At 51.8% G+C, this 27,501-nt stretch overlaps 1 protein-coding gene across 1 annotated transcript in view; it reads left to right on the top strand.

Moving 5' to 3' along the window:
• Positions 1–27,080, top strand: part of HS3ST3B1 (heparan sulfate-glucosamine 3-sulfotransferase 3B1) — a 41,482-nt gene extending 14,402 nt beyond the window's left edge. Inside the window, exon 2 of the mRNA XM_074342132.1 lies at positions 23,279–27,080. Coding sequence (XP_074198233.1) covers positions 23,279–23,897 — 619 coding nt within the window. The 3' untranslated portion in view covers positions 23,898–27,080. The remainder of the gene's footprint in view (positions 1–23,278) is intronic.
• Positions 27,081–27,501: the final 421 nt, after the last annotated feature.

Raw genomic sequence — 27,501 nt, 5'->3', positions numbered from 1 at the left:
GGGGGCCCATTATCAGAGCAGGTCTCCAGAGGCGCTTGAGGTTCGAGAGTTTGAGCCCTGGCCCCGTGCTCTGTCTGTCCACCTTTACCCCTAACTGAGAATTAGGCCCCACCCTTCTCCCACTGGGACATAGGCTCAGACCTATAGTGTCTGTACCTCCTCTGCTCCTGGGATGACCGCTGCAGAAAGTAAGTAAAGAACGGGAAGCGGAGTCGCAGGGAGTCAGGGACCCCGGGCGGTGTCGCTGAGGCTGAGGCCGGGGCAGCGGAGCAGATGGTGAGGAGTTCGAGCCCGGTGTTGCTGGAAGCTGCTTTAGCCGTCTCCCACTGCTGCTGTTCTCCCAGCAGGCTGATTGCCGGTTCAGCTTTCCAAGAAGCTTAGGCCTGCTTTCAAAGGTAAGTGCTCCGTCTCCATGCTGTTTACCGAGCACGGCCCCTGATGGTGCTGGGGAAAGGGGGTGACGCTGCTTTCCACCCCGCCCGCCCGGGTCGCCCCAGGGTCTTCGCCGTTATCCTCACACCGGGATGCCGGCGCCCCCCGGGGCGGAATCCTGAGGTCTCGGAAGTAACAGCAGGGCCGCGTGTAGACACTGGCAGCCCCGAGCGGCAAACAGAGCCAATCGCTTTTTAAAAAAAAAACATGCATTTTTTCCCCTCTTTGTCTCGGAGCCAAGGGGGAACACTTAAGAGTGTTCTTTGGTCATACGGCACCGGAAACGGAGGACACTTTCAGATTAGGTGTCGCTGGGAAAGGAGGTGAGTGGAACCTTTCACAGGGAGAGATGGGGGATCAGTTTACCTGTTTGTACAAAACTTAAGTTGCACGCGCGCCTGGGTTGCTCCATTGGTCTGTTACCTCCGGACACATTTGCCTCGTATTTGGCGAAACCTGAACGCCTGTGGGGAGGCATCCGGCTTGGGCGTTTCCCACGGTCTGGAGGTGGACAGTTTCACACCAGAGTGGGCTCCTCAATGGCGTGTGCTTGGCTAGCTTTTCATTCTTATCTCCCTTCCTTCCCTATAAAGTTACGTATCTCTTAACGGGACACTTAATACCTACCTTGTCTTTCTACGGGGCCTGTGAATATCAGGCAGCAGCCGCGCAGCCGTATTGCCAAGTCGGGATCGGAGCGTCTAGATGGCCCTCCTGATGGAATGCTGTGCAATCTACAGTTCGTTCACCTGTGGCTTGATTTCATCCACCCAACAGTTCAGAACAACTAGGATGGACCATGCTGTATGAAATCACTTGGGAAAATCAGATGTTAAGCCGTTGTCAGGTGCCTCAAGGACCCCACCATCTTGCTTAAGGGGCTATAGTGAAAGATACTGTAGAATAAAGTGAGAAATGCCATGGGAGCAGAGAGAAGGCCCAAGGGAGATGCCACCATGGAGCTGGGCTTTGACGCATGGATAGGAGTTTGCTGGCTGATTGTCCCAGAAAGTGGATAAAAGCATTTAGGGCAGAACAGCTCTGTGGGAAATGTCCAGAATGTGTCAGGGATGGGGAGAAGGAGGGAGGATTCATTCAGAACCCACACACCCCTCTCCCTGCTGCCTCTGGGTGGCTCGGATGACTGTCCCAAAGGGCCTTCTCTCTGTGGTTTGAAGTTTTGTGGAAGAGAGAGCTGTTCTTCCCAAGTTCCCACTGGGCTGCAGAGGCCGGCTTCTCTAGCTGGATGCCGTGAAGAAACAGAGAGCCACAGGCCGGCAGGCAGGGCCACCCACCTCCTCCTCTTGTCCCCAGTTCTGCTGAGGGGGAGCCCTGTCATTCCTTTAGGGGATGGTGGCCACTGTCTCAGAATCCTGGGCACATCCCGAGAGCCATGCTGGGTTCCCAGTTCCAGGATTCCCACGGCGGTCCCGTCTTCCTTCGCATCACTTACTGTGGAGGAACGCAAGGAAGTTTGGGCGCCTTCCATGTTTGCATATAAAAGTGATCAGTTATTGATCAAGCCTGGCTTAGAAGGGCATTTCCCTGATCCCTAGGCTATTTCTATTTAAAAGAAGACACAGAGATGAGAGGCCAGGCTTGACCAAACTTCCCCCAGGCAGGGGCTCTCAGCTGGGGAGCTGCCAACATGAGCGGAAGGCAGACCCTGCACCCTGGCCCTGTCCCTCCCCATCTGTCCCCTCTGGCGGAATGTTCTGTCACTCACAGGTATGTTTAGGACTGTTTTCTTCCAGTCCCAACCGGAAACAGAAGGACAGAACAGGCTCATGGCTTTTTTTGTGTTCTGTCAAAAGAGCCTTTGCCCGGGAGCACGTGTGCCAGCTTCCTTGAGACTTAAACTTCCCTTCGTATTGAGGGGTCTGATCAAAGCCATCTCCTTCTACCCTGCATAGTGTCTTTGGGGGATGTCAATTTGGGAAGTAGAAGGCATGACACATATTGGCATGTGTCCTCTGTGGTGGCTTGGCCCCCACACGTGGCAGGTGGGTCGTGGGCCCCCGACGCCGGAGGTGCAGACCTAGCGCGAGCAGACAGCAGCGGTCTGGGCTGCAGGTAAGGATGCTCCCCAAGTGGCAGCACCACACAGGTTCAGCGGGGGGCTTGGGTGAGTGGGCACCCCTCATTTTCAGCACGTGACCTCCATGAAGAATCTTCCAGCTGCTAGTTGCTGGTCAGTTACATACTAATTTGCTTTTGGTGCTGTTTTGTCTCGATCCTTGGCCTCTCTCTACTCAGTGGGGTCTATTGAGAGGATAATCTGGGGGGAGGCTGGCATCAGGGATGCCCCCCAAGACTGTGTCCATTGGAAACCAGACATGGGGACAGAGAATTGGGGAGGAATCCAGTTGAATTTCCCTTAGGTCTTGGTGTCCCTGCATTAGAATGTCTGCTGACGTCAGTTTTGCTCCATAGAGTTGCATGTGGGTTTTATTAATTTAATGAGCTGCCACTCTGTGCCGGGCTCTATGGATGCAGAGATTTGGTCATTTCACAAAAATTATTGAGCATGTCCCTGTGAGAAAACACTGTGGTCAGAGCTCAAGAAAGAGGGCAGGTTAGGGGGAGAGAGGAAGCTCTTTGTGTTCTTAATGTTCTCTGTGTGAAGGGAATGCCAGTTGGTGGGGTCGTCTTTAAATAGAAGGTGGGTACAGGGTCTGGCCCGCTTTTTTAGAAAACCTCTGGCTGCTTGGTAGAGACTGACTATAGGGTGTAAGAGTGAAGTCAGGGGGTGAGATAGCCAAATACAGTCACGCATGATGCAGTCAAGAGAAGGATGTGCAAGGCAAAGAAATGTTGCAGAGGAAGGAGTGAATAAATCTGTCTAGATCGGGGAGGATCTTTTCCTGGAAAGGCTTCAGAGAGGAGGTGATACTGAGCAAGGTTTTGATGGATGAATAGGAGTTCGGGTACAGATCAAGTGAGGAAGGAGGGCTTCTTGGCAGAAGAAACATATATGAGAAGACACAGTTTACATGACAAAGTGTTGGGGATGCAGGGAAGGACCAGCACGGGAGAAAGGAAGGCGAGTGGGACAGCAGCAGGGGGGCTGATGTCTCTTGTGAATGAGCCTTGAGCATCATGACTTACAGGGTAACTAGTACGGTTTATCCTGCGTCTTTCTCTTCCTCTCTCTCTCAAGTATTTTAGCTTGGAAGTGGGATTTACAAGGTGCCGGGGAATAGTGTTAAACAGGAGTTGCTTTTGCTGGTGATCAGAGTAGATGCCACCCAGAAAACAAGGCCAGTGCTGGGACCGTCTCAGGATGTGCTCCGGGACCCAGGTCCTCTAAGCTGGGTGCTTTTTGCTTGCCCGGATGGAGCCTGTCATTAGGATGAAGCCCAAAGCCATGTAATTAGAAATTCCACTTAACTCGTGGACCTGCAGCAGGAACAGCCCCGCGCACGCGCAGTTCCAGCATTCTTAGCCGCTCTGCGGCAGGGAGGGGTGGGTAGGCTGCCAGCGCCAAATGCCCAACCTGGTAATTACGACGTGGCCTTGCAGGTACACACCTGTCCTGAATGTGCAGGTGGTGCCTGCTGCTCCCTCACTGGAACCCGTCCCTCTGCACAGACCACTCCCAGGGATGTGGGGTCCACGTGTGTGTCCACCCCCCCCCCCCCGTCTGACCATCGCTCCCTCTGTCTTTTTCTGAGTCACAGTTCTGGCCATTCCGTCTCAGGGAGCCACCTCTTGGGTTGTTTTACTAGCAGCCAGCCCGGTTAACTGTGCTTTTATCCAAAAACCAAAACCAGAAAGTCGTGCCGCTTTTGCTGTGCTGTTTTTCTTCTCATTCCGAAGAAAGACCGCACAAAAGAGCCCGGTTTGGGGGATGGAAGGATGGGGCCTGGGGGCTCGGGCTGGGGGAGGGGTGGGGTTTTTCCCCAGGATGGCTCAGCAGATACTTTCCACTCGACATTCCTGGTTTATAGCCAGGCTAATTTAATTTCCAGCTGAGAGGCGCCTCCCCGCATGATGGTAATCTCAGATAGTTAATGAGCTGGAAGGAGAGACAGCCTGTGGGGTTGGTTCTTGGGGCTCTGTTCGGTGGCTTTGCAGACTCATTTATCAGCCTGTTTTTCTTGGTTGGAGAGGCTTGTTCAGCCTGGTACAGCTTTGCAGCTTTGCGTATCTCCCCACTTTTAAAGATGGACTGAGCTGTGACTTCTGGCCTCTAGATGTTTAGAACCAGCTGGTGTTGTCTTCTACGCACCTAGTTTGTTTAAAGGGAAGAAGGAAGGCAGAGGGGTGGGCTCAGGGCAGCTCCTCTGCCCATGATACCTGCCTGGAAACACCTTGTGAGAAATTCTGATTCTTTCCTTGGCCCCAGCAGGGCAGGTATCACCAGCAGGGCCTTTTAGGTGAGACTCATAGAGTCAAACTGATCTGTGCTACTGGTCCTAGGATTTGGGGCAAGGGTTAGAACTGCTGAGAACTGGGGGGATCGTGAGATTCAGAGCGGAACGTTCTGAAGGCCAAGGCCCTGCTTCACCATGACCCAGTACTGGGGGCAACTCTGTCTCACCTCTGTCGGTCTCACTCTCCTGTCTCTAAAGTGGGGCAGACACCTGTCAGAAGGCTGGTGCAGAGAGCCAGGGATCCAGGATGCCCGTCCGTTCCCAAGTCCCGGGCAGGTCTTAGCGCTGACCTCATCATGGCCCAGGAGGAGAGAGAACCCTCTTGTGTTAGCAAAGAGGCCCATCTGTTCCTTCCCAGAGGTTGACTTACTTCCTGCTGAGGGACTTTGAGCATCACCAGGGCAGTGTCTTTGTGGCTTTATGGACCACGTGCAGACCATCATGCTGATGTCACTGAAATACAGAGGCAAATCCCATTTGGAGGTCGTTCAGGCAAAGCATTCTGGTTGGAGGGCGCAAAGCTGGGGGCCTGGCTGTGATGCTGACCTCACATGTGGACAGAGAATATGTGCCCGCAGGGCTGTGCACACTGACCACCAGCTCGGCCGGGCTTTTGATGGTCATTCAGCTGGCTGCTGGCTGGCGCATCACTGCAGGGCTGTCTTGGGGCTTGCCCCCTGGGCTGGGGATGGCCCTCGGGTGTCTGTGAACCCCCTGGAGCCGGATCCCAAGGCCCGTGTGCAGGTCACACACATGCACTCGCCACAAAGGGTGTCCCGCCCTTTTCTCAAATTCTCTGCAGCCCTAAAGGTGTAAGAGCCCTGCCCGGAGGGCGCAGGTCTGGGGTCGGTGGGCCCGTTTTGTGGTCAGTGAGGGTAACAGCCTGATGCGATGCTTAACAAGCCCCATTTCTGTTCTGAGTCAGAGGAGGGCTGTCTCTCTTCAGAGGAAGAAGGGGCCCAGGAAAGGGGGTCCTTTCTTGGACAAACAGTGTATTTGTATCTTAAAGAAATGTTGGAATTCCAGATTCGTGGAGACAGCTTACGAAGATGTGGTATATATATGCATAATGGAATATTACTCAGCCATAAGGAAGGACGAAATTCTGCCATTTGCAACAACGTGGATGGACCTGGAGGGTATTATGTGGAAAGCAGTAAGTCAGACTGAGAAAGACAAGTACTGTATGTTATCACTTATATGTGGAATTTAAAAAGTACAACAAACTAGTGAATAAAACAAAAAAGCAGACTCACAGATAACAGAGATCGAACTAGTGGCTACCAGTGGGGAGAGGGATGTGGGAGGGGCAACAGAGGGGTTGGGGTTAAGGGGCACAAACTCCAATGCGTAAAATAAATAAGCCACAAGCATTTATTGTACAGCACAGGGAACACAGCCAACATTTTATAATAACTTTCAATGGAGTATAATCTATAAAAGTATTGAATCACTATGCTGTACACCTGAAGCTAATATAATATTGTAAATCAACAATGCTTCAGTTGAAAAAAGAAAAGAAAAAGAAAAAGAAAGAAGATGGTTGGGGCACCAGCTTTAGGCATCTTTATGCAGCCAGCTGAGCTTCATTCTGTTACCTGGTAGTCCTGCTTGCCTGCAAGTGACAAGTTAATCTATGTGCATTTAGCCAGCCCAGGGATACAGTGTCCTTGGAGGGTTGGGGCCAGATTAATTTCCCAAACGTGCTAATGGGGCGGCAGAGAGAGCATCTCTTGTTCTCTCCTTTAGGGGCTGTTTGCTCACAGGCTTAGAGCTGTGTGTTCCCAGCCCCGGATTTGGAAGCGGATTCATTTGGGAAAGTAGCAGCTTAAAAGTCTTTATTTGGTTTGGTTGGTGAACGGAGAACACCGCTGAGCATCTCAGAGAGAGAGCCATTGTTCACAGCCCCCTGCCTCGGGCTGGCCTCCCAGGGAGGTTCCACCCCACCCTGGCCTGGCCTGTCTGCCCAGAATTGGCCTTTCTGCACCCAGGAAGCCTTTTCTAGCTTAGAATCTGGGGTGATACTCACCTTCTCCCAGTTTCTGTTCTTTACATATGGACACTCAAACCTAAGTCCTCATGTGTATATACCATTCCTGGGATGAGCACCTGCATTCTGCTCTGACTCCCACCCTGAGTTTACATGCGGGAGCTAAGAGCGCGTCAGTGCTGCGCCCTCAGTCCACCGCAAAGGTGTCAGCACCCTTTCTCGTCTCATCTCCAACCTGTGTTCAGTGTTTCTTTTTCCCTTCCTTCAACGTGTGTTTGAATGAGCTGCCCTGTCATTGCCCCCTCCCTCCCCACTCCCGTTCAGAGCCACAGAACTGCATTTCTTTCCTATCTACCTTCTTGAACACACGCCTAATGTGGTTCTCGAATGATCCCACGAGGGCCACAAACACATACAGTGAGGGAGTGAGAGAGGAGAATCAGTAGTGGGGCCCTAAAACGGGGCCGGGAACCCACCTCAGAAATGCGTCTCAAGTGGCAGTGGATGGACCCTCAGCTTCTGGCGGCCTTCACAGATAGACAAGCCTCCGAGACGCACAGCGCTGCAGCAAGCTGCGCGAGAGAAGCATGACTGTCCTTGGTACTAAGACGGGGCGGGTGGGGGAGGAGGCTGGTGCATAAAGAGGGTGCCACCGGGTACCCGCCTCTGGTGTGGGGAGCCCTCTTACAGAAAGCACGTGGTTAATCCAGCCTTTTCGGTAAATTTCTAAAAATTATTTTAGAAATTAAGTTTCTAAAAGCAAAAAGTAAAAATCATGACCCTCATCCAGTTACAATGCTAAGGAGTAGATTTCCTTAATGATCACGTTAAGGATTATATTGTACTTATTCTTAATGAGAGAACCAGACAGATATCACTGTTGGTACAAAGGAGAAATCAAAAGAATATAAGTCGCCTTGGAATAAAGGAACGTCGAGATGAATTTACCGAGAAGCGGGAAACTGACGTTTCTGTGTAGCGGGAGGCCGAGAGGGAGACCCGTGGAACCGCCACCAGAAAGCGCTCATTTGCATGCTCGGGGCCAAGCACCGCATGGCACCGCCGCGTTGCTGTCTGTAACCTACAGAGTTGCAGAATACCTCACGGGCAGTAAAAAGGCTCCTGCCAGATTGCACACCGCGCAGGTTTCTGCTGGAGACACCAGTGATCTGTTTGGCTTGTTCCAAATGTTTTTATATCTTCCTGTATCAGTCTTCCACCCATGCACCTCCAACGTTGGATGTGGCTTCTCGCTGCCTCTGAGATCAAATCCAAATTCTGTCTAGCGTTTGTTCATGGTTTCATTTACCCTTCATTCACCTAACAACCGTTTATTTTGGCCACCACCCAAATAAGGTACCATCTAGTCCTCAACGTCCTTGAGGTCTGTAATAGCAGATGGAGAAAGGGTATGCGGACTTGTGTGAGTGCATGTGTGTGAGAGCTCACGTGTGTGTGAGCACGTGTGTGTACGCGTGCACGTGTGTACCTGCAGGGAAGATGATGTGAGGACAGCGGTCCTGAGAAGGGAGTGAGTATCGCTCACCCAGCTAGGGAAGGAGTGATGGCACATGAGTGCATTAGACGGAGGAGGGCTCTGTTTGCCCTGGCTGGGGTGAGCGGGCGCCACAGGGCGTCCCTGGGGACAGGCAGGGAGACACCCGGCCGGGGAGCTTGGACATCATGTTTAACGTGGTGAGATGCTGGGAGGGCTTCTAGGCTTGGCTTTTGGAAAGAATGTCAGGGCGAGTCATGGGTGGAGGGCAGAGTGGAAAGGGGGCCACTCCAGCCTGTTTTCCAATCTTTCCAGCCTTGTTTCTCACCATTCCTCAAAACCCCCAAACTTCAGGCCAGGCTCACGGGTTCAGCCACTGTCTTACATTCCTACACGTGGGTATCTTTTATTCCCAATGGCTTCACTTGCACCTGCCTGGGGGGCCAGCCCAAGGGAGTTCCAGATGCCCCAAAGGACACAGCTTCTGGGTGCTTCTTTTCCACATTTCAATGCAATATCTACTGGTAAACTTCCTGCGTGTGGAATTTCTCTCCGAATGCACAGGAAGCCCCTGGAGGCCAGGAATCATCCCCATAAATGAGACCTACCTGCCGAATCACTCATTCCTGAATCCTCCGTGTCTGCTTTCTTCTTGCTGCCCCGGAGACAGACATCTGGGGGTACCTCAGCCTACCATCACTTGAGGAATGCAAATGAATTTTAATAAGTAAAGCAAAAGAATAAATACGATAACCGTGAAGATACATGAGCTCCTTAGAGTCATTTCTCTCACTGTTGTTACCTGCAACCACTTCTTGGTTTGCATAGAGAAGGTGGTCTATTACCAGCCACCGGAGGCAGAGTTCACTAGTGACAGGCCCCCTCAGCTCGCTTCTGTCCCCCAGATGAAATAAGGAGCTTGTTCCTGGCTGTCGCTGAGCACTCAAGGTCAAGGCCTTCTTTATGTGTACGGCCTCTTAATGTAATTGTGTAACTTAACGTAATGGGTATGATGGTACGTGAACGTTGCTCTGGAATTAACGACTTTGGGTGTCAGGATACTGAGACCGTCAGACCATCCCCACTTCCGAGCCTGGGCCCAAATGGTAATTTATGACGCTGGCCTGCCCCCAATTCTCTTTCCATATTTGCACTGTGACCTCCAGTCATTCGCTTTAAGCATTGCCAGTTCATTTCCTCTCGTTCATTCATGTGTGTGTTCATTCAGCGTATTATTTTCATGGGCTTCCTCTGCTGAGTGTTTGGCTGTTCTCCTTGTATTTCTTTTGAAGATAAAATCTTTACAATTCACAGTCCAAACCAATACAAAACAAAGCACGGTGGGCCGTCAGATTCCACCAAATGTTGTGTCCTTAGATGCAGCTCTCAGGCTTCAAAACAGTCGTAGGGTTAGTTACGCACTCGGGCTGACGCGGGGAAAAGGCTAATCTCGCCTGCAATTCTAAGCAGCTCTCTCACTGACCATTTGGTTATTTGATCTCCCTGGTGCATACAGTTTTGTTCCCTTGCAGGAGTTGGGCGGGGAGGAGGCGGGGAGGGAAGGCTTTGTCTCAGGCACGGAAGAATTGCTGGAAATTTTCAGACTCACAAGGCAGGCAGCATCATCTGCCCAAAAGTTCTCACAGAATATGAAAAAATTATGATGAGACGTGCTCAAATAATTCAGAGAAGTTGAGCAGAACTTCCGCCTCCAAGACCGTCCATCTCTCCCATCCTTCGGCACGAGTCACACAGCCGAGTTGACTCTGTGTAGTGATCTGTTACGGGTTCCTTGAGTTTTCATAGAAACAGTTGACCATGACAGTGAATGGAGGAGACTTTGGAAAGTTGGTACTGACCTTTCTCCTCCTGAAAGCTGGCTCTGGGAAGCTTCCATACCTCCCAAGCTGAGAGTTCCAGAAAGCGGTGGGGGGCACTTTGGTGGGTGTCCTCAGAGTTTCCATCCGCCTGGCCGTGTCCCTCACGTCCCCGACGCCCCTCCTGATTAGCTGCACGCAGGTCAGACCGACTGGGAAGAAGTGAGTGCCGCTGGTGTTACCAGTACAAGACAAGGAACGGGAGGCTTTCCTTTGTCGGCCGTTTCTCCGTTTTCTGCACCCCCGTGGACGTCCCTTCTGGGTAGAAAGTACCTCGTTCCTCCTCTAAAATGTTCTCCAGCTATTTAAAGCCTGTGATAAGGGAAGTTTATTTGCTCTCATTTCCCTTCAGTTTAGCTGAACTCAAACTTCTGTCCTGGGGTTTTTATTGACCTAATTGACTTTATACTGTTTTCAGTTGATAACCGTAAAATGGGGTTCTGTTTGTCGGAAGGGAAGTGGGCGGGGGAGCAGGACGGGGCCATTGTCTTGGACTGAAGTCAAGAGCTGAGTGGGGTTTCTCTCATCCCAGGCTCCTCCTGGCCCCAGTCAGGAGGCCGGAAGGTCAAGGACGATATCAAGTCTTCACTCCATGACTTTGGTTTCAGCCAGTTGAATGGTTTCTTTTCAGCAGCTTCAGATGGCCCCTGCCCCTAAACTGGCTGTTTTACTCCATATAAACAAACCTCATTCTCTCTCATGTGAGTGAGATAGAAAGGAAGGAAGGAAGGAAGGAAGGAAGGAAGGAAGGAAGATTGAAATTTGCAAATATTAACGATTATATATAAAAATAGATAAAAATTACTGTACAGCACAGGGAACCATATTCAATATCTTGTAATAACCTTTAATGAAAAAGAATATGAAAATGAATATATGTATATGTGCATGACTGGGACATTGTGCTGTACACCAGAAACTGACACATTGTAACTGACTGTACTTGAATTAAAAATTTTTTTTGAAAAGGAAAGAAGAGAGAGAGAGAAGGAAAGGAGGGAGGAAGGAAGGAAGGAAGGAAGGAAGGAAGAAGGAAGAAAGAAATTTCCCACTCCTCTTTGGCTTGGATCATCATGTTCAGTGATGTCAACACAAGAACAACAAGGACCTACTGTCCAGCACAGGGAACTGTATTCGATATCTTGTAATTACCTATAATGGAGAAGAATCTGAAAAACAATATATATATATGTATATGTATATGCATATGTATAACGGAATCACTTTGCTGTACACCTGAAACTAACACAGCATTGTCAATCAACTATACTTCAATTTAAATAAAAGGAAAAGGAGACGAGTTTGGTTTTTCTTTGTCCTAAGGTCCTCCCAGGGGACTAAGAAGGAAGGTCCGCACGTGGGCCCCTTCATGGCACAAGTGAATAACTTCAGGAAATGGAGACTCTTTCAAATCTTTATTTACCACGAGCCTTTGGATTTAAGAACCAGTGTGGTATTTTTTTTTCCCTTAACGGTGTTTTCCCTGGAAGGATCCCTAGTATGCAGAGCCACAAGTCAAAAGGGAGAAGCAAGAGGGGACGTGAGGGGGGTTCATGTCACCTCGCCCTTGGGTAGGGTTTTGCTGCTTTAAGAGCTGTTCAGATATGAACTATATTTGAGTCTCACTTTTCTTTTTTTTTTTTGGTAAAATAGGGAGGACAAATCTCCCATTTTACAGACGAGAAGAGAGAGGCAGCTCAGAAATGTTAGGCGACTTGGCTGAAGACATGTAGCTTGACCTGGACCCCACTTTTCTTTCTACTCCACTAGGCACCGGGTGCCCGCTGTTAGGGTACCCTCGGCATCAACCTCCATCCGAATCGCACTCTTGGGGTTGATCTGTATGGTGCCCGAGGTGCACCTGGTTCAGAGTCAATCATCAAATATTTACGTAGGCTCTACTTGACCAGCTTGACCAACTGACTGCTGGTGGGGGAGGGGACACAGGGGAGACTGGGGTTGTAAGGGCTGTCTTACAGAATTCCAGAGCCCAAGAACATCCTTTTAAGCCAATCTATTAATTTTTGAAAATTTGTTTTTATTGAAGTATAGTTGATTGACAATGTTGTGTTAGTTTCAAGTGTACAGCAAGGTGAGTCAGTTATTTATATTTATTTTTATATATATATATATATATATATATATATATATATATATATATATATATATATATATATATATATTCTTTTTCTGATTCTTTTCCACTATAGGTTATTACGGATATTGAACATAGTTCCCTGTGCTGTCCAGTAGAGCCTTGTTTATCTACTATTTATATATATATAGTAATGTGTGTCTGCAAATCTCAAAACTCCTAATTTATCCCTCCCTTTTTCCCCTTTGGTAACCATAGTTTGTTTTCTATGTCTGTGAGTCTTTCTGGTTCGTAAATAAGAAGCTCATTTGTATCTTTCTTTTTTAGATTCCACACATAAGGATATTATATGTTTGTCTCTGTCTGACTTCACTTAATAAGCCCATCTCTAGGTCCATCCATGTTGCTGCAAATGGCATCATTTCATTATTTTTTGTGGATTTCATTCATTTTTATACACAGGGAAACTGAGCCCAAAGCTTTTAGTGCCTCAGCCCAGGCCTCAGGCGTTTGTCAGTGACAAGGCAGGAACCTTCCCGTGCCCGGTGCCCCCTGGGTTTTCGCCGTGCCAGGAACCCCCCTCCCCTCGCCCTGCCGGTTCTCTCTGGCTTCCCTAGGCAGGGTGGGCTGGGAGGCAGGGATTTTCATCCACTCGGTGTTGACTGGGTGTTGACTGGCTGGGCTGAGTGGTTCAGAAGCTCTTGGATGAGGGCCTGTTTACAAACATTTGCACCTTGTTGCCAGGGCAGGCAGGAGGCAGCCCTTCTCGAGATGAAGCCAGTAGCTGGGAGAGGATTTCCAGGAGCACGTGAAACACACCAGCCAGTGTCACCGCCTGAGGGCTGGCCCTTTGTTGCCACCCTCAGGGTGGCACCCACGCAGAGCTGGGGCTCGCACCGCCCCAGGGAAAGGAGCCTGTTCCAGGTGGGGAAGCCCGCACTGACTGGAGACGCAACGGGGGCAGGTCTACACAGAGAAGAGTCTGCTGGGGCCGGAAAGAGCAGCACCGCTCCCGGGTTCCGGTGCTGTCCTGTCCTCTCGCTGGGCCCTCTGCTCTGCCTCCCACCCACTGCCCAATGGCAGGGCTGATTTTACTTTCTAAACAGTGTGCTTCCCAGAAAACTTTTTTTCTTTCTTTCCAATGATCAAAAAAATTTTTTTTCCTTTTTTCAGGAAACGGGACACAGATTGCCCTGATTTCACGTGATTCCTCCCGGCTCACAGTGAGGTCCAGTAAGCAGGAGCAATGCCCCAGAGAGCTCCTACACAAAAGGCTATTAGCCTTTCATTGAAACCCTCCCTCCACCCCCACCCCCACCCCCAGCCCCAGCCCCTTCCAGGAACAGGAACTCAGGCCTTTGTGAAGTGAGGATTCTGCCCAAATGAAAGGAATCTCCAGTTGACCCAGAGGAGCGAGATGCTCTTTTGAGCCCCACCCCCTTACGGCATTCAAAGGCTTTTCATTTTCTGAGCAGTATTGAAATTCTAGCACAATGGAGGCCAAATCCTTGCGGTGGGGGTTGGGGGCTGGGAGTGGAGAAAGGGGAGAGGGTTGGAAGAGGAGGGGGCCGGGGGAGTCCATCCTTTGTTATTTTTCTTCTTTCCTACCCATTACCTTAAAAAAAAAGGAAAGTAAAAAGACCCGGTAAACTTCATCGTGAATAGTGACATCACTTCCGGTAGCCTGAGGGCCCCAGCGACAGACACTGCGAACAACAGACTATTTACAATTTCATTTTACACTATTTGAAACCCTCCCAAAGGAGCCCTTTGATATGCAAACATCTCCCCCAAATGGAGATAATTGCTTACGGAGATGTGGCCCTCGGAGGGGAGCTCAGGTCTTGTGGGCTCCTAGACTTCCTGCAAAGGGAGAAGGTTCCAGATAAGAAGGTGCTGAGCTGACCCACCTCTTCGTCCCACCCCTCCGGCCTCCTCCCCTGGGAAGAAAGCTGCTTTAAAGAAGAAACTTCCCAGAGTTTCAGCTTAGGGTTCGAGTTACTAGTCGGGAGCCACTGGTGTCCCCAGGCAAGTTTCCAGGAAGAGGTCCTTTCCCATCCCCCGGTGTGGCTTCTTTCTGTGGGGGAGGAGAGACACTAGGCTCTAGCTTTGTCTTTTCAGCCCCGAGGTCCACGGGAGAAGGGCACCAGGGAGAACTTGGGGTGCCCGCTGGGTGGGTGTTCAGGGCTGGTCGGTGGGGCCTTCAGAAAAGATAGACTAGCTCCCCCCACGCTTGTTACTATGGAGATGCCTCTGATTAGGGTTGGAATGACCCCGGCCTACTCTTCCTCTTCCCCTGGTTTTCCTTTTGAAAGTGCTTTCACTCCTTGGTCCAGAGCCCCCAGTGCTCACTGAAGCCTGGGGACGCACCCCCTTCCTCCGACCCGCCAGCCTGTCACCTTCGTAGTTTGCTTCTTGGAAGTGTCCCCTCCCCTCCGCACCCCCAGCTGCTCTTTCTGCCCTTTTTAAGCCGGCCAACGGCGTGCTTCCCCGGTGATGTGGTGTGTGATGAGCGTGTTGGGGAGACTGAGGCAATCAGCTGACCTCAGCCAAACTCCCTTCCCTGGGGACCGGGCCTCTGAGCCAAGGAGGAGAGGCTGAGTAGGGGCTTGGCTCGGGCAGCCCCAGTGCTGCAAGATGAGGATGCCAGGCCTTCAGATGCTGGTAGCCCAAGGGCATCCTTTCATAAAAGAAGACTGCTTTATGTTTTTTGAGGTTTTGGGGCATCCATTTTCCATATATTTGAATTTGCAGAAAGTTTGATAGGTAGCCCCTTGTCTTGCCTGCTCTAGGGTTACCAGGATGTGCTATGTTTGAGCACACTCACTTCCTGGCAGGAGAGGGTTTCCTTTTCCCCTGGGTGCTCGGGGGTGAAGGAGCCAGTGTCGCAGAGGCAAAGGCACTGTGACCGCAGCATCCCAGGGAGGCTGGGAGTTAGAAAGGCCCCTGATGCGCTGGTGCCGCGGCTGAGGTGTGTACGTGCGGGACCGTCTTCCCCAGGGAGGAAACCCTACTTCATAGCCAGGAAACCAAGGAGGAGTGGGATCTCAGGGGTTTTTTTGTTTTTCATTTTTTCTTTAGCAGAGTTTATTTTTTAGAGCAGTTTGAGGGTCACAGCGAAATTGAGCAGAAAGTACAGAGAATTCCCCTGTGCCCCCTGCCCACCCCCCACCGCCCCGACAAGCACAGCCTCCCCCATCCGAGTGGTCCACTGGTCCTCATGGGCCTGTGCTCACGCATCCTCCTCACCCCGCGTCCAGGGTTTACAGCAGGCCCTCAGTCTCGGCGGTGCGCATTCTGCGGGCTCTGCGAGCACAGGGTGACGTGCTTCCCTCCTGACGGTGTCATTCAGAGTAGTTTCCCTGCCTGACAATTCTCTGCGCCATCCCTGGGGGCCTTGGGGTTTGAGTTTTGCTGCTGCTCCTTGCGGGTTCATCGGCTGCTCAAAAAGTGGCACTTTTTTGGTGTTAACCTTTTGAGGGGTCTCCTTATTCCCCACACAGATCTGGGGCTGTGGAGAGAGCTCTGCGTGTGCACACGCGCGTGCATGTGTGCGTGTGTGCGCGTGCGCGTGTGTGTTTGCAGGGTGAGGAGGAGGGCGTGGACTTCCTAGAAACCCTGATGCTTCTTTTTGTGAAGACTGCTCCTCGTTACACTTTTGCTTTTTGGCTTTTTGTTTCTTTGTTTTGAATTCTCTGAAGCTGGACTCGGGCTTTGGGAAAAAGCTAAAGATGAGGCAGCATTTCAGTTTCCTGGTCCAGTGCCCCAGGGGACGGCCCTCCGAGCAGTTTATCAGAACGCGACCCCTCTGAGCTGCTAATGCACAGCCCAGGAAGCCGAGCCCTGGGAAGGCAGGAATTCGGCCAGGCGGACCGGCCACCGGAAGTGGGACTGACAGCGACCTTTAGGAAACCAACTTGTCGCTTTTTTCTTTTTTTTTTTTAAGGAACGTAAATATAAATGTGATGTCGAGATGTCAAAGTCCCTACTGACCATCTTCTAGTTTCGGTCAATATTTTCTTCCAAACACCATCAAAATGAGGATTTGGGCAGCCTCTGGCCATTTGTAAGGGGATTTTCCCTGTGAAGAGTCTGCTTTAAGATCTTTGTTGGAAAGTGTAGCCGAAGGGAAAGATTTTGGAGTGAGAACTGTTCTGTATCTTGACTGTGGTGCTTGCTTGTTAAACAATGCTATGCATTTGTCAGAATTCATAGACCTGTATGCCAAGAATGATTATTTACTATAGGTAGGCTAAAAAGTAGATTTTAAAGAAGAAAAAAGAAAATATATATATATATATACACACACACACATACATACATAAAATGAAATCACCATGCCATACACCAGAAATTAACACCACATTGTAAACTGACTATACTTCAAAAAAAAAAAAAAAAGAAGAAGAAGAACAAAGATTGTAGTTGGAAGTCAGGAAACGTGGGGTGTTTCTGTAGCCAAGCAGGGAGGTCATTCTCCCACTGGGAGAGGGTTATGGGGCTGGGGGCAGATGTTCCCCTGGGTCTTCCCAGTTTTCCTCAGTCTAGGCAGGATGTGGTCCTGCCCCAGCCCAGTGTGGCTGGCAGCTTTGTCCCCTGGCTGAAGTTTGAGCTCCCTAACTTCCATCATCTGGTTTGTGTAACTCTCTCGGCATCTGTTTGGCTGAAGCGAGTTAGGTTACACCCACGTCAATAACCTTCCCCTTTATTGTTGTGTAATTTGCCACTTCAAACAATATGTTTTCTCGCTGGACCCCGGAGCAGGCGTGCCATCCAAAGAAAAAAACGAAGCAGGAAAAGAATCTCAGGGCAACATTTGTTATTGGAGAGCGTAAGAATTACAGGGCTTCGAGAATGTCTCTGGCTCATTAGGGTTTCCTACGCATTGAAACCGGAAGGTTTGTTTTTAATAGTCTGCTTCCAGCCGTGACACGTAAGCGCCCCATTGAGACTTGGGACGTTCAGCTGTAAACGCTGGGCTTCTCCAGAGGCGGTGCCAGCCTGTCCCCCCGGGGCGGCGGCTCACCTCTCGCCTGACTTCTGAGTCTGTCGAAGGTGCAGGTGGAGGTGAGCGCTGAGACCTGCGGCGGGGACTCTAAATCCGCACACCTGACTGTGGACGCCTCCCTGTCCGCCTGCCCTGAGACTGGGGGAGAGGAAGACGGCTGGGGGTCACTGTGCCGTTAAGTCCTCTTTGTTTCATGGGATTTTTAATAAAGAGAACTTAGTTTTATTTTAAGCCATCAATTTGGTAAAATGTAAATCAGATAATCTGGGCCTTGTGTTTGCTTCACCTGTGTTTTCTCTTTCTTCTGTTTATGTTGATACTGTCTAACTTTCAACAATGAAGGAATTAGATGCACCTTTTAGTCTCTCGTTATCACACGAGGGGAGAAGTCCTCATGCTTCTTACGTTCCTTGGGTTTGCCTTGTTTTGTTTTACTGGTGGCTTGACTTGTGTTCAGTAATTAACTGTGTGTGTGTCTCTGTGTGTGTGTGTCTGTGTGTGTGTCTGTGTGTCTATGTGTGTGTCTCTGTGTGTCTGTGTGTGTGTGTCTGTGTCCCTGTGTGTCTCTGCGTGTGTGTCTGTGTGTGTGTGTCTGTGTCTGTGTGTGTGTCTCTGTGTGTATCTGTGTGTGTCTGTGTGTGTGTGTCTGTGTGTCCCTGTGTGTCTCTGTGTGTGTGTCTCTCACAGTGTGCACGCACACACGTGTATCTAGGGACAACACGTCCTTTATCTGCATGAGCCTGGCTGTGCATTGCGGCTCTGTTTGCTGCGTTCCTCCTCTGCAGTGTGTAGACCAAGAGGCATCACCCACTCTCCCTCTGGGGAGGGTATGACCTGAGTTCTCTAAACTTCACTCGAGGCCTTTGACTCAATACGCCTTGGATTCGCTGGGCAACTTTTGTTCTGGTCAGTGTTGTCTGGCCGATTTTTTCCCACTGAGATGGCCTCTGTCTCCACCCAGCGCCTCCACGTGGGTGCGCAAGGCCTCAGCAGAATAAGTGGCTGAAATGCCCAGCGGATACCAGGCCCACAGATGCCCCAGGATAACGATTTCCAATCCGGCTGTGCTGGGGCCTTACCCACTGGCCTGATTAGGTTGGTTTGGGGCCCGGCACAGGCGGCCAGCACCCCAGGCATCCAGGGTGCGTCCTGCCACCCGAGGGGCACATCACTTTCTAGTGAATTTCCTCAGACAGAAAGAAAGCCTGAACCCCCCCCCCCCCCCGCCGGGTTCCCAGGCACCTGCTCTGTGGCCCAGCTCTCTGAGGGCCCTGGTGCTCCCGCAAGGTCACCGGGCTGGTCATCCCCAGGCGTGAAGGGAGTGACAAGCCTCCCTCACCCCTGGAGGAGTGCGGTTTTTCTGCTGTTTGCCGCAGGCATCACTCGCAGCTCTGCTTAGCATCTCATTGGCTTGTCCTAAGGGACACTTCGGTGGCGGGGTGTGAGTGTGTGTCTTCCTCAGACTGGCACCTGAGAGACCGATGGCCTCTCTGGCTTCACAAGCACCCCTTGGGGACCGTGCCAGGTGTGGAGGAGGTGTCCCTTCCTGCCCAGCTGGGAAAAGGGGAGGAAGTTTGGGCTGGGGACGCCAGCGGGAGGAGCCACTGACGCTGATGGTCCAGGCACGAAAGATGCAGTTAACAGTGGGTGTGTGTGAACCTAAGCAATCTATTGTTTTGAAATCTGACTCATCTTTAAACAATTATGATCGCAGTCATCTGATTCTAGCCCTGGAATACCTATTATTAAGATGCTAATCTCTGGGTGAGAGGAACAAAGACAGGTGTGTCTTTAAAGAGCGAACAGGTGTGTGGCTCTCTGTGACTTTCACCCTAGTAAGGAAAACAAAGGAGGCCGGGGGTGGGGGGTGCGGTTGTGATGGGGAGTCAGAGGGGCCAATGCTGGGTCTCAGCTCAGCCAGCAAGCTAGTGACCGGCCCCGTTGGCCCCAGCGCCTTCCTCGGTAAATTGGGGATTGCGCTGGATCAGATCAGATAGCGTGTGAGGACGTTTCTCTGGGCGCTCCAGCGCACCAGGTAATTATTAGCTGTGACTATCAGTTTGAGAAACTGGTTTTCCTAATGAGCTGCTCAATTAAGCTACAGCCTCCCAGCTGGATCCACCTCTGGAGGCCCTGGGATGGGTGTGCAGGGCCCACAGGATGGTGTCACCCTTGGCCACATCCCTGTCCTTTCTTCTCTGAGCCACTGCTGTGCTCAGAGAGGTCCTGAGTGTCGGGACAGGAGAGCCTGACCAGTGGAGGGAGGGGAGGGGGCAATTGGCCCAGGAAGTGGATGGAAAAGGCTTTGCTCCAGGATCAGGTGGTGGTGGTCGGGGTGGGGGGAGACGGGAGAAGAGCAGCTGGAGGCGAGAAAGGGGCCGTAACCGGCTGGAAGGTTCTACCAGGATCTCCGTGCACACTTATCAGGCTGCGCTGTGTCCCCCTGGGTGGACCCCCGGGGCTGTGCTGGGGAGAGGCCCTGTCTGAGCGCAGGGCTCATGTAGGGGAGGAAAAGGAATTTTCCCTCTACCCTTCCAGGTTCCTGGCTGAGACCCCTCTCCCCCCACACCCTGCTCCCTGTAATAAAAGACAGTTAACAGGAGAAAAACAAACACGTTTAATAATGTGTGCTCCTGTGTACAGGGAAGCACCCAGGAAAACAAAGTAACTCTTGGAAATGGCCCAAGCCACCATCTCACATGTCATCTCCGGCCCAAGACGGAAGAAGGTGTGGGCGGGGGTGCCAGCTCTGGGAGGTGGCCTGGGAAAGCACAGTGGAGAAGAGTTGGGCCATTCAGCAGACTCTGTGGTGGCTTCTTCTCTGACACGAGTTTCTAGAGACTTAGCCATCCTTCTCTTCCTGGTACAGAGAGGAAGCTGTTCTTTCATTTGCTGTATAAATGTAAGTGTCTCTGACAAAAGGGGGACTTCTGGTTTTCGGAGCTTTCCCGACATACTGTTTCCTGCAAATCATCCTTATGCCAAAGAGACATCTTCTGTGGGCGTGTTCTGCTCCCCTTCCCCCGCCATGGAGGTGCGCCTGGAAGCCAGGGAGAGGGCTCCGCAGACGTTTGCTGATGTGATGGGGGGCCCGGCCGCGCGATCCCCGGGCAGCCTCTCGGTGTCCGCGCCAGCACGCCCAGGGCAGCACGGCCGCAGGGCTGCCGTGGACGAGGGCTGGGGTTCGATGTCAGCGGTCCCCGGCCGCGACTCTGATAGTCAAAGTCTCCAGGCCCCCTTCATGCTTTCTGACATACGTGTGCAACCTCCAGATGGTCCTGGGGAGACCGGGCCCCTGGAGCTGGGCCCCCAGAATGGCGAGGGTGAGCGGCAGGCAGTCAAGCCCTGGAATCTGCCCGTGGCTCAGGGATTCCCTGTTCACGGCCGAGGAGGCTGCGCCTTTGGGCTGGAGGACAGGGAGGCCCTCCCTTTCCTGTTCTGTGGGTCTCAGAATGCGCTTCTTACTTGGCTGTTTTGTTGTTACCGCCGGGCCCTTCTGGAGGGATGGGCAGCAAAGGTTCCGAGACGGCTTTGGACCCCACTGTCCCTGCAGCTTTGCCTCCCCCGGGGGTTGAGCCCCGCATCGCCCCTCTCGGGGGAAGGATGAGGCAGTGACTGGTCTCCAGGCGCAGACCTTGCTTCCTCACACCCTCCCCCAACGCTGGCAACAGAAGGGGACCGACAGCATTTCCTTGGTGCCAGCCAGCGCCCAGGCTCCGCACCAGGGAGAGCGTCACGGCCCTCTCGGAAACCCTAGGCGGCGCGCGGGCGGGGGTCACACTCCTCAGTCAGGGGAGTGCTGAGACTCAGACCGGTGGCGGGGCCTTAGAGCCCATGCTAGGTCAGACGGACCCCTGAAGACAGACCCCCAAACCCACCCGTCTGCCACGGCCCCGGAGAACCCTGAGAGCTGGCTGCTCTCTTTCCACCATGGTAGCACTTTGATTCTGAATATTAAACCCTTTCTTATAGACTCGGTCCAGATGCAGGTGGCTGAACAGAGGGAAAAAAGTTGGACTTGATCAGCTTCGACCTGCTTTTTGAGTAAAATGCAAAATAAGTTGAGAGCCAGTGCTCTCTTTAATCCTCCGTCACATTAGCCTGATGACACGGCTACATTCATCTAAGTGGTTAATGGGTAAAGTGGGTCAATCCAGCTTTGGCTTAAGCCGGGACGGCCGCCTCGCTGCCAGGAGGTCCTCCGCTGCCGGGAGAGGCCTGCTTCCCCACCCCGCTGTGAAGGAGGAGCCCACTGCGCTTTCTGGCTCGTGCGATAGAGTTCACATCGTCATTTCTATAAATGTCTCCATACAGGGGCTTTGGTCTCAGTAGATCAGGAGTGGCTTGAAGCTGGAAGTTTAGCTGTCCCACTGAGAGGTAAATATTTGGTCAAAAAATAATGTGGAAATTGTTTTCAAATTCCTGGGCCCAGGTAGGAATCAATCGGAAATCTCTATCCCATAGCTAATGGAAGACGGTACATCTGTGACCACTGCTTAGTGTCCAGTTAGGTAACGTCTCCTTTTTGAAGTCTGCACACCAGCGTGTGCACCCGCCTGCTCAGTGCGGTCCTCCTGTGTGCTGTAAACCGTGTACTGAGCGCCATAACGACAGCAAGAGCGCGAGTCGTCACAGCAGCCTGTGTATGCGGAGTGTGCGGCGTGTGTCAGGCGTGGTCAGAGCTTCTCTCCGTCAGTAATTGTCTAAACCCTCCTTGAGCTCCCGGGAGGCCAGCACTCGTCTTCATTTTTACAGCTGAGCAGGGAAGCCCAGGAAGTAAGTTGTTTGAGGTGACGCGGCTTGTGAGTGGCAGGGCTGGGATTTGAACCCAGGCGGTCTGACATCCAAGCCCACGGGCCTGAACTGTTAAGCTGAATGCTTCAGTTCTGCAAACCCGCCGACAGCTGAATGCAGCAGGTTGAGGCTGCGGAGGCTCGTGGATCAAATAAGGTGTAGTGGGTTTTTCTCTTTTGTCCCTTTCCTTTCTTCCTCCCTCCCTTCCTTTCTCCCTCCCTCCCTCCCTTCCTCCCTTCCTCCCTTCCTTCCTCCCTCCCTTCCTCCCTTCCTCCCTCCCTTCCTCCCTTCCTCCCTCCCTTCCTCCCTTCCTCCCTTCCTCCCTTCCTTTCTTAACTGAAGTATAAGGCACGATCTTATATCACCGATTTGTGGGATTTTTAGTGCCAGTCGCCACCACAAGATGCTTGATGGTCCAGATACCGTGGCCTGTGTCTCCTGTAGGTTGTGGCCACTTTGCCCACATAGTTTCGTTTAAATTAATGCTGTGTTAGGTATCGTACAAGTCTTTTTTTTTTTTTTTAATGGAATCTGAAGTATTTTTAGAGGCTTCTAGACTTGCGTCCTGGGAATTTCCTCTTGGCAAGTTTGCATCGGTTTATACTTTATCTGATTTCACCGATTTTTTGGCTGCTACGTGCCTTGTGGCCTTCAGGTGTGCCGTTCACAGTGAAGGTCTGTGGTCACCGTGATGACGCCGGCACAGCCTGGCCAGGTCAGGGGACGTTTTCCTTCCAGTGTCCACTGTACGTTTGCCCGACTTGGTGAGCGAGGAAGGCAGCCTAGTGAGGCTGTGGGGACAGCGGAATCTCCAGGAACCCTGGCTGATTTTACGGAGGAAAGTCTCCTCTCAGGGGCCAGAGGGCTTTGTGTTCTGAAGTCAGGTCTTTGGGGCAGTCTAACAGCTGGATGCCCTGAAAAACAAGGGAGAGGTGACACCCAGGAGAGGATCTCAGAGAAACTCGAATCTTACTCTTTCTACCTTGAACAAAGGTGCCTTCACGTCGTAGGGAGACAGCAGCTGGCCTCCGGGCTTCAGGTGGGGCGTTAGCGCACCTCTCAGCTCTGAAATTCTGCTTGCATTTCTCCCGTGTTTCTCTGACTGTAATTAGAGGGAGCCACCAGGATTAGAAGCGTTGGCATTGAGACCCGCGGCCAAAGGGGTGTCGTGTCACCTTCTGACCCGAGTCTGGTCTGTTTGCTCCGCGCAGGGACCTGATGCCCAGAACCCTGGACGGCCAGATCACCATGGAGAAGACGCCCAGTTACTTCGTCACGCGCGAGGCGCCCGCGCGCATCGCGGCCATGTCCAGGGACACCAAGCTCATCGTGGTGGTGCGCGACCCGGTGACCAGGGCCGTCTCGGACTACACGCAGACGCTGTCCAAGCGGCCCGACATCCCCACCTTCGAGAGCCTGACGTTCCGGAACAGGAGCGCCGGCCTCATCGACACGTCGTGGAGCGCCATCCAGATCGGCATCTACGCCAAGCACCTGGAGCACTGGCTGCGCCACTTCCCGCTGCGCCAGCTGCTCTTCGTCAGCGGCGAGCGGCTCATCCGCGACCCGGCCGGCGAGCTGGGCCGCGTGCAGGACTTCCTGGGCCTCAAGCGCATCATCACCGACAAGCACTTCTACTTCAACAAGACCAAGGGCTTCCCCTGCCTCAAGAAGGCCGAGGGCAGCGGCCGGCCGCACTGCCTGGGCAAGACCAAGGGCCGCATCCACCCCGACATCGACCGCGAGGTGCTGCAGCGGCTGCGGGACTTCTACCGGCCCTTCAACCGCAAGTTCTACCAGATGACCGGCCAGGACTTCGGCTGGGACTGAGCGGCCCTGGCGTGCGGCCCGCCCCGCGGCTTCTGTATCGAGAGCGCTTATATGTATGTAAAATGTACAGAAATCTATTTTATAATAATTTATTTTTAATTCATAAGCAATTAATTCACTCAGCTGCCTAGCCACACTCTTTAGAGAGTTAGCTTCATAACCTGTTAACATTCCAAAGGGTTTAACTAAGATTTTCTTCTTTTCCTCACTAATGATGGTGCTTCCATTTTCTTTCCCTTTCTACTCGTATTTAAAAAAGAAGAAAAGCACAACTTGAGATTTTCGTTGTTACGGGTACGCAGCCTTCGATCGCTGTCTGAACTCACTCGCCAACCCCCGTGTCCTGGGTCCGCGCTCGGCCCCCACCTCCCTGCGGCCCATGCGCCCCGTGGGAGCTCCAGGCGGTCTCAGCGGTGCGGCCTCCGAGGCCCGGGCGCCTGTAGCAGCTGCCTCGCCCACGTGGTGCCACGTCCAAGGGCGTAGACCCCAAACCACAGGTTTTCCCCCAGGTCTGCTGGGTGCGTGGGGAAATCACTGCCTTTGCAGGGAAGACCACATCCTTTCAGAGCCTGCGTGTCAGGTCTGTTTACTTCCACTTTCGAGTTAGAAGGATGGCCCTGCGTCCTCTTCTGCCCTGGTCCCTGGTCCATTTACCCGCTTAAAGTGTATGCAAATATGAGCCCCCTCTTTCCCAGGTCACGTGTGTGAGATGCTGGGATGCTGCTTTAGAAATAAAGACGTGTGCTTCTAATCTGCATGCGGGCGCACCGAGCTCTGTTCTCCCGACAGACAGTTCTGCTTTGACACACCAAAGAATCCCCTAGGCTAGCGGAACCACCGGCACAAGCCAAGGCTGCCCGAGGTCGAGACCTGAAGGGGTCAGGTGCATCCCAGGCCATCCGAGTCTGCACAGGGGCCAGTAGGTGCAGAGCCAGCCCCAGTCTGGTGTCTGGAACTCCTCTTCTTGGAGTTCCTAGCTCATCTCAGACGGACAATGGTGTCTGTAGCCAACAGACAAACTGTAAGATCCAGGATGGCTCTGTAAAGAGCCTGGGAACCCCGGCCCCACGTTTCCTGTAAGCACTGGAACCTGACACTCTCTGCTGTCCCTTGGTTTAGCCAGGCCCCCGGCAGCAGGGGCGCTGGCACTGTTGCTGCTCACGCAAGGTGCGGGATGCCCTCCCACACCTCTCTGGGGGACCATTTCAGTTGACAGCTACAGGCAGGTGGGTCACCGAAAAGCAACTTCACGTAATGACATCTTCACTTTCTCCTCAGTTGTCTGAACCAGAACGCTTCTGCCGTCAGAACTGTCATGTGTGTTATACTTTTCACGAAGGAATAGGTGGGAAGATACTGTCCCAGTGGTGGGGTTATGATACTTACAAAGGACGCTTTTGTATGTCCTATGGGATTACTTGCTCCATGGAGTCACAGAACACTGGCCTTTAAGTGGTGTCGGGGGGGTAATCTGGTCTGTCCTGGCCCAGATGTGGCTAGCTCAGGCTCCGCGGCAGAACCCCCCCCCCCGGGGCTCTGTATGGGAGGAAGGGCACAGGGAGCTGAGGTGCCAGTCATTTCACAGCTTTGTTACCGCCTCTGCCCGCACTGAGGAGAACACCGTAATCGGAGCATGGGTCTCCCCTCTTGCTGCCTGGCTGTCAAAGACGTCTTCCTAAGGGTGCTAACTGGTCCTGCATTTCTCCAATCAGAAGGTTCATTAGAAATAAAGCTGAGAACACCTCTTTGCCGTTCTAGCGTAACACTGCTTAAAGTAAAAGTCAGTCCATGTCTTCCTCCTGGTCCTGCCGTGTCCGCTTTCTGGCCACCGTTGCTCTGACCTGGTGCATCACATAACATTGCAGAAAAGTTCAGAGAAGCGTTTGCCATGAAGCGGTGGAGAAACACGCACGCACTCTTCCTTCCCCCACGGGCCCCTGCCGTCTTTCCAAGCCGGAGAGTTTTTGATTAAGTTGTTTATTCCCTGCCTTACAACTGAAACGGGGCGTTTTCAGATAGGAGGGTCATTTAGTCATGAACACTGAAGTGGGGCAAGATTCTATTCTGGGTCCAATCCTTGAATCCAAACAGATGTGGATGATTCGCACTGAAGAGCTAGAGCAAGTATTTCTGGGGAAGGCGAAGAAGCCGGGCTTCCCGTGCTGGCCTTCAGAAGGCCTGACCGCTTACAGTTCCCGACCGATCCCGATGGAGCCCCTGCCCCAGGGTCACATCACGTCCCGTGACCCCTGCTGCAGAGCCTGCACCGCACGCCTTCCTCCTGCAGAAGTTAGGCAACACCTCAGATTAGGCCCTGAGTTTCTTCCTGTTCTAGCCATCTGCAAGGCCACCAACTTAACTTTTTAGCTGCTGGACGACAAACACCATTTCATGTTTTGGCCGTTTGTCCCAACACATGTTTTGGGTTTCTTCCAGTTTACCGGAAAAGCTCTGATGTTCTTGGGAGTACTTTATAAGTCTCAGTTTTATTTCTCTCATTAAAAACCAAAAGGTTAGCAAAAAAAAAAAAAAAAAAAAAAAAAAATGGAGGTTTTTGTGGTTCCTATCTAGCCCACACTGTCTTTGAGGGGTTTGTACAGGAGTCTTAACTTGGTTGGTGGTACCTGGAAAGGCATTTAGGGGCAGTGACTGCGTAGTCAACACTTAATTGAGAGAGGAGGGGGGAGAAATTGTCTTGTTTGTAGGATTGTTCTAGGAAGTCATTTTGAGTGACAGGTACATTGCAGACCTTCGGAGAAACACGGGTTCAGATCCTGCCAGGATATTCTCATAAGAAAGGAAAGTGGAAGGTTCCAGTAAACTAGAAACACTTAGGATCTGAAATGCAACACAGAAGTCAGTATCCTTTTTCTTTTCAGTTTATCAAGAAGGATGGTCAATAAAACTTCAAGGTGTGGTTAGATTTTTTTTTTCACTTTTGTAACATTAATTTATGACTGAGTTTCATTCAGCCCAATAATCTGAAATACTGTGCAAAGTCTAGCCGTGTCTTCTATAACCTGGATGTTAGAATAGCCAATATGTACAAAAAAATTAAATCAAGTATTTTGTCCTATGTATAACACAAATTAATTTTACACAGAGAAAGATGTTTCTAGGAAAATGAAATTCTGGTAATTCATACTATTTCTTTGTATGGACAAATAAAATATATTTTACCAACTCGTGGGTACTTCTGTGTTTTATTACCAGTTGCGATGGACAAGGAAGTGATACTTTATTCAATAATTAATCACATGCACGCACACACACAGAAAGGTCTTCTGAAGACACGTGGATCTTTCAAGTTTTAAGAGGTTCAGTCAAACATCCATGTAATCTGCAAATATTTGGGGCAGAGCTTTGTGAGAGATGCTGAAGGCTGCAGGATCGGTGAGAGGCCCCCGCCCCCCGGAGGAGTAAACGCGGGATTCCAAGAACACCGTCACCGTCACCACCGTGTGTGACAGCTCTCAGTGCCCGGGGTTCTGGCCGGGGTGAGGGCAGGGGATGGGGAGCGCGAGGGAGCCGCCGCGTGTGGTCACGTGTCCTATGACAGGTGTCATTTAGCAGAGCGTTGTTGGCTGGGTGATTTGGGTGATGG

This window comes from Camelus bactrianus, chromosome 16 (genome assembly GCF_048773025.1).
Source record: "Camelus bactrianus isolate YW-2024 breed Bactrian camel chromosome 16, ASM4877302v1, whole genome shotgun sequence".
NCBI classification, from domain to species: Eukaryota; Metazoa; Chordata; class Mammalia; order Artiodactyla; family Camelidae; genus Camelus; species Camelus bactrianus.
The sequence above is the reverse complement of the archived record's forward strand: the minus strand, read 5'-3'. Positions and strand labels throughout refer to the sequence as shown.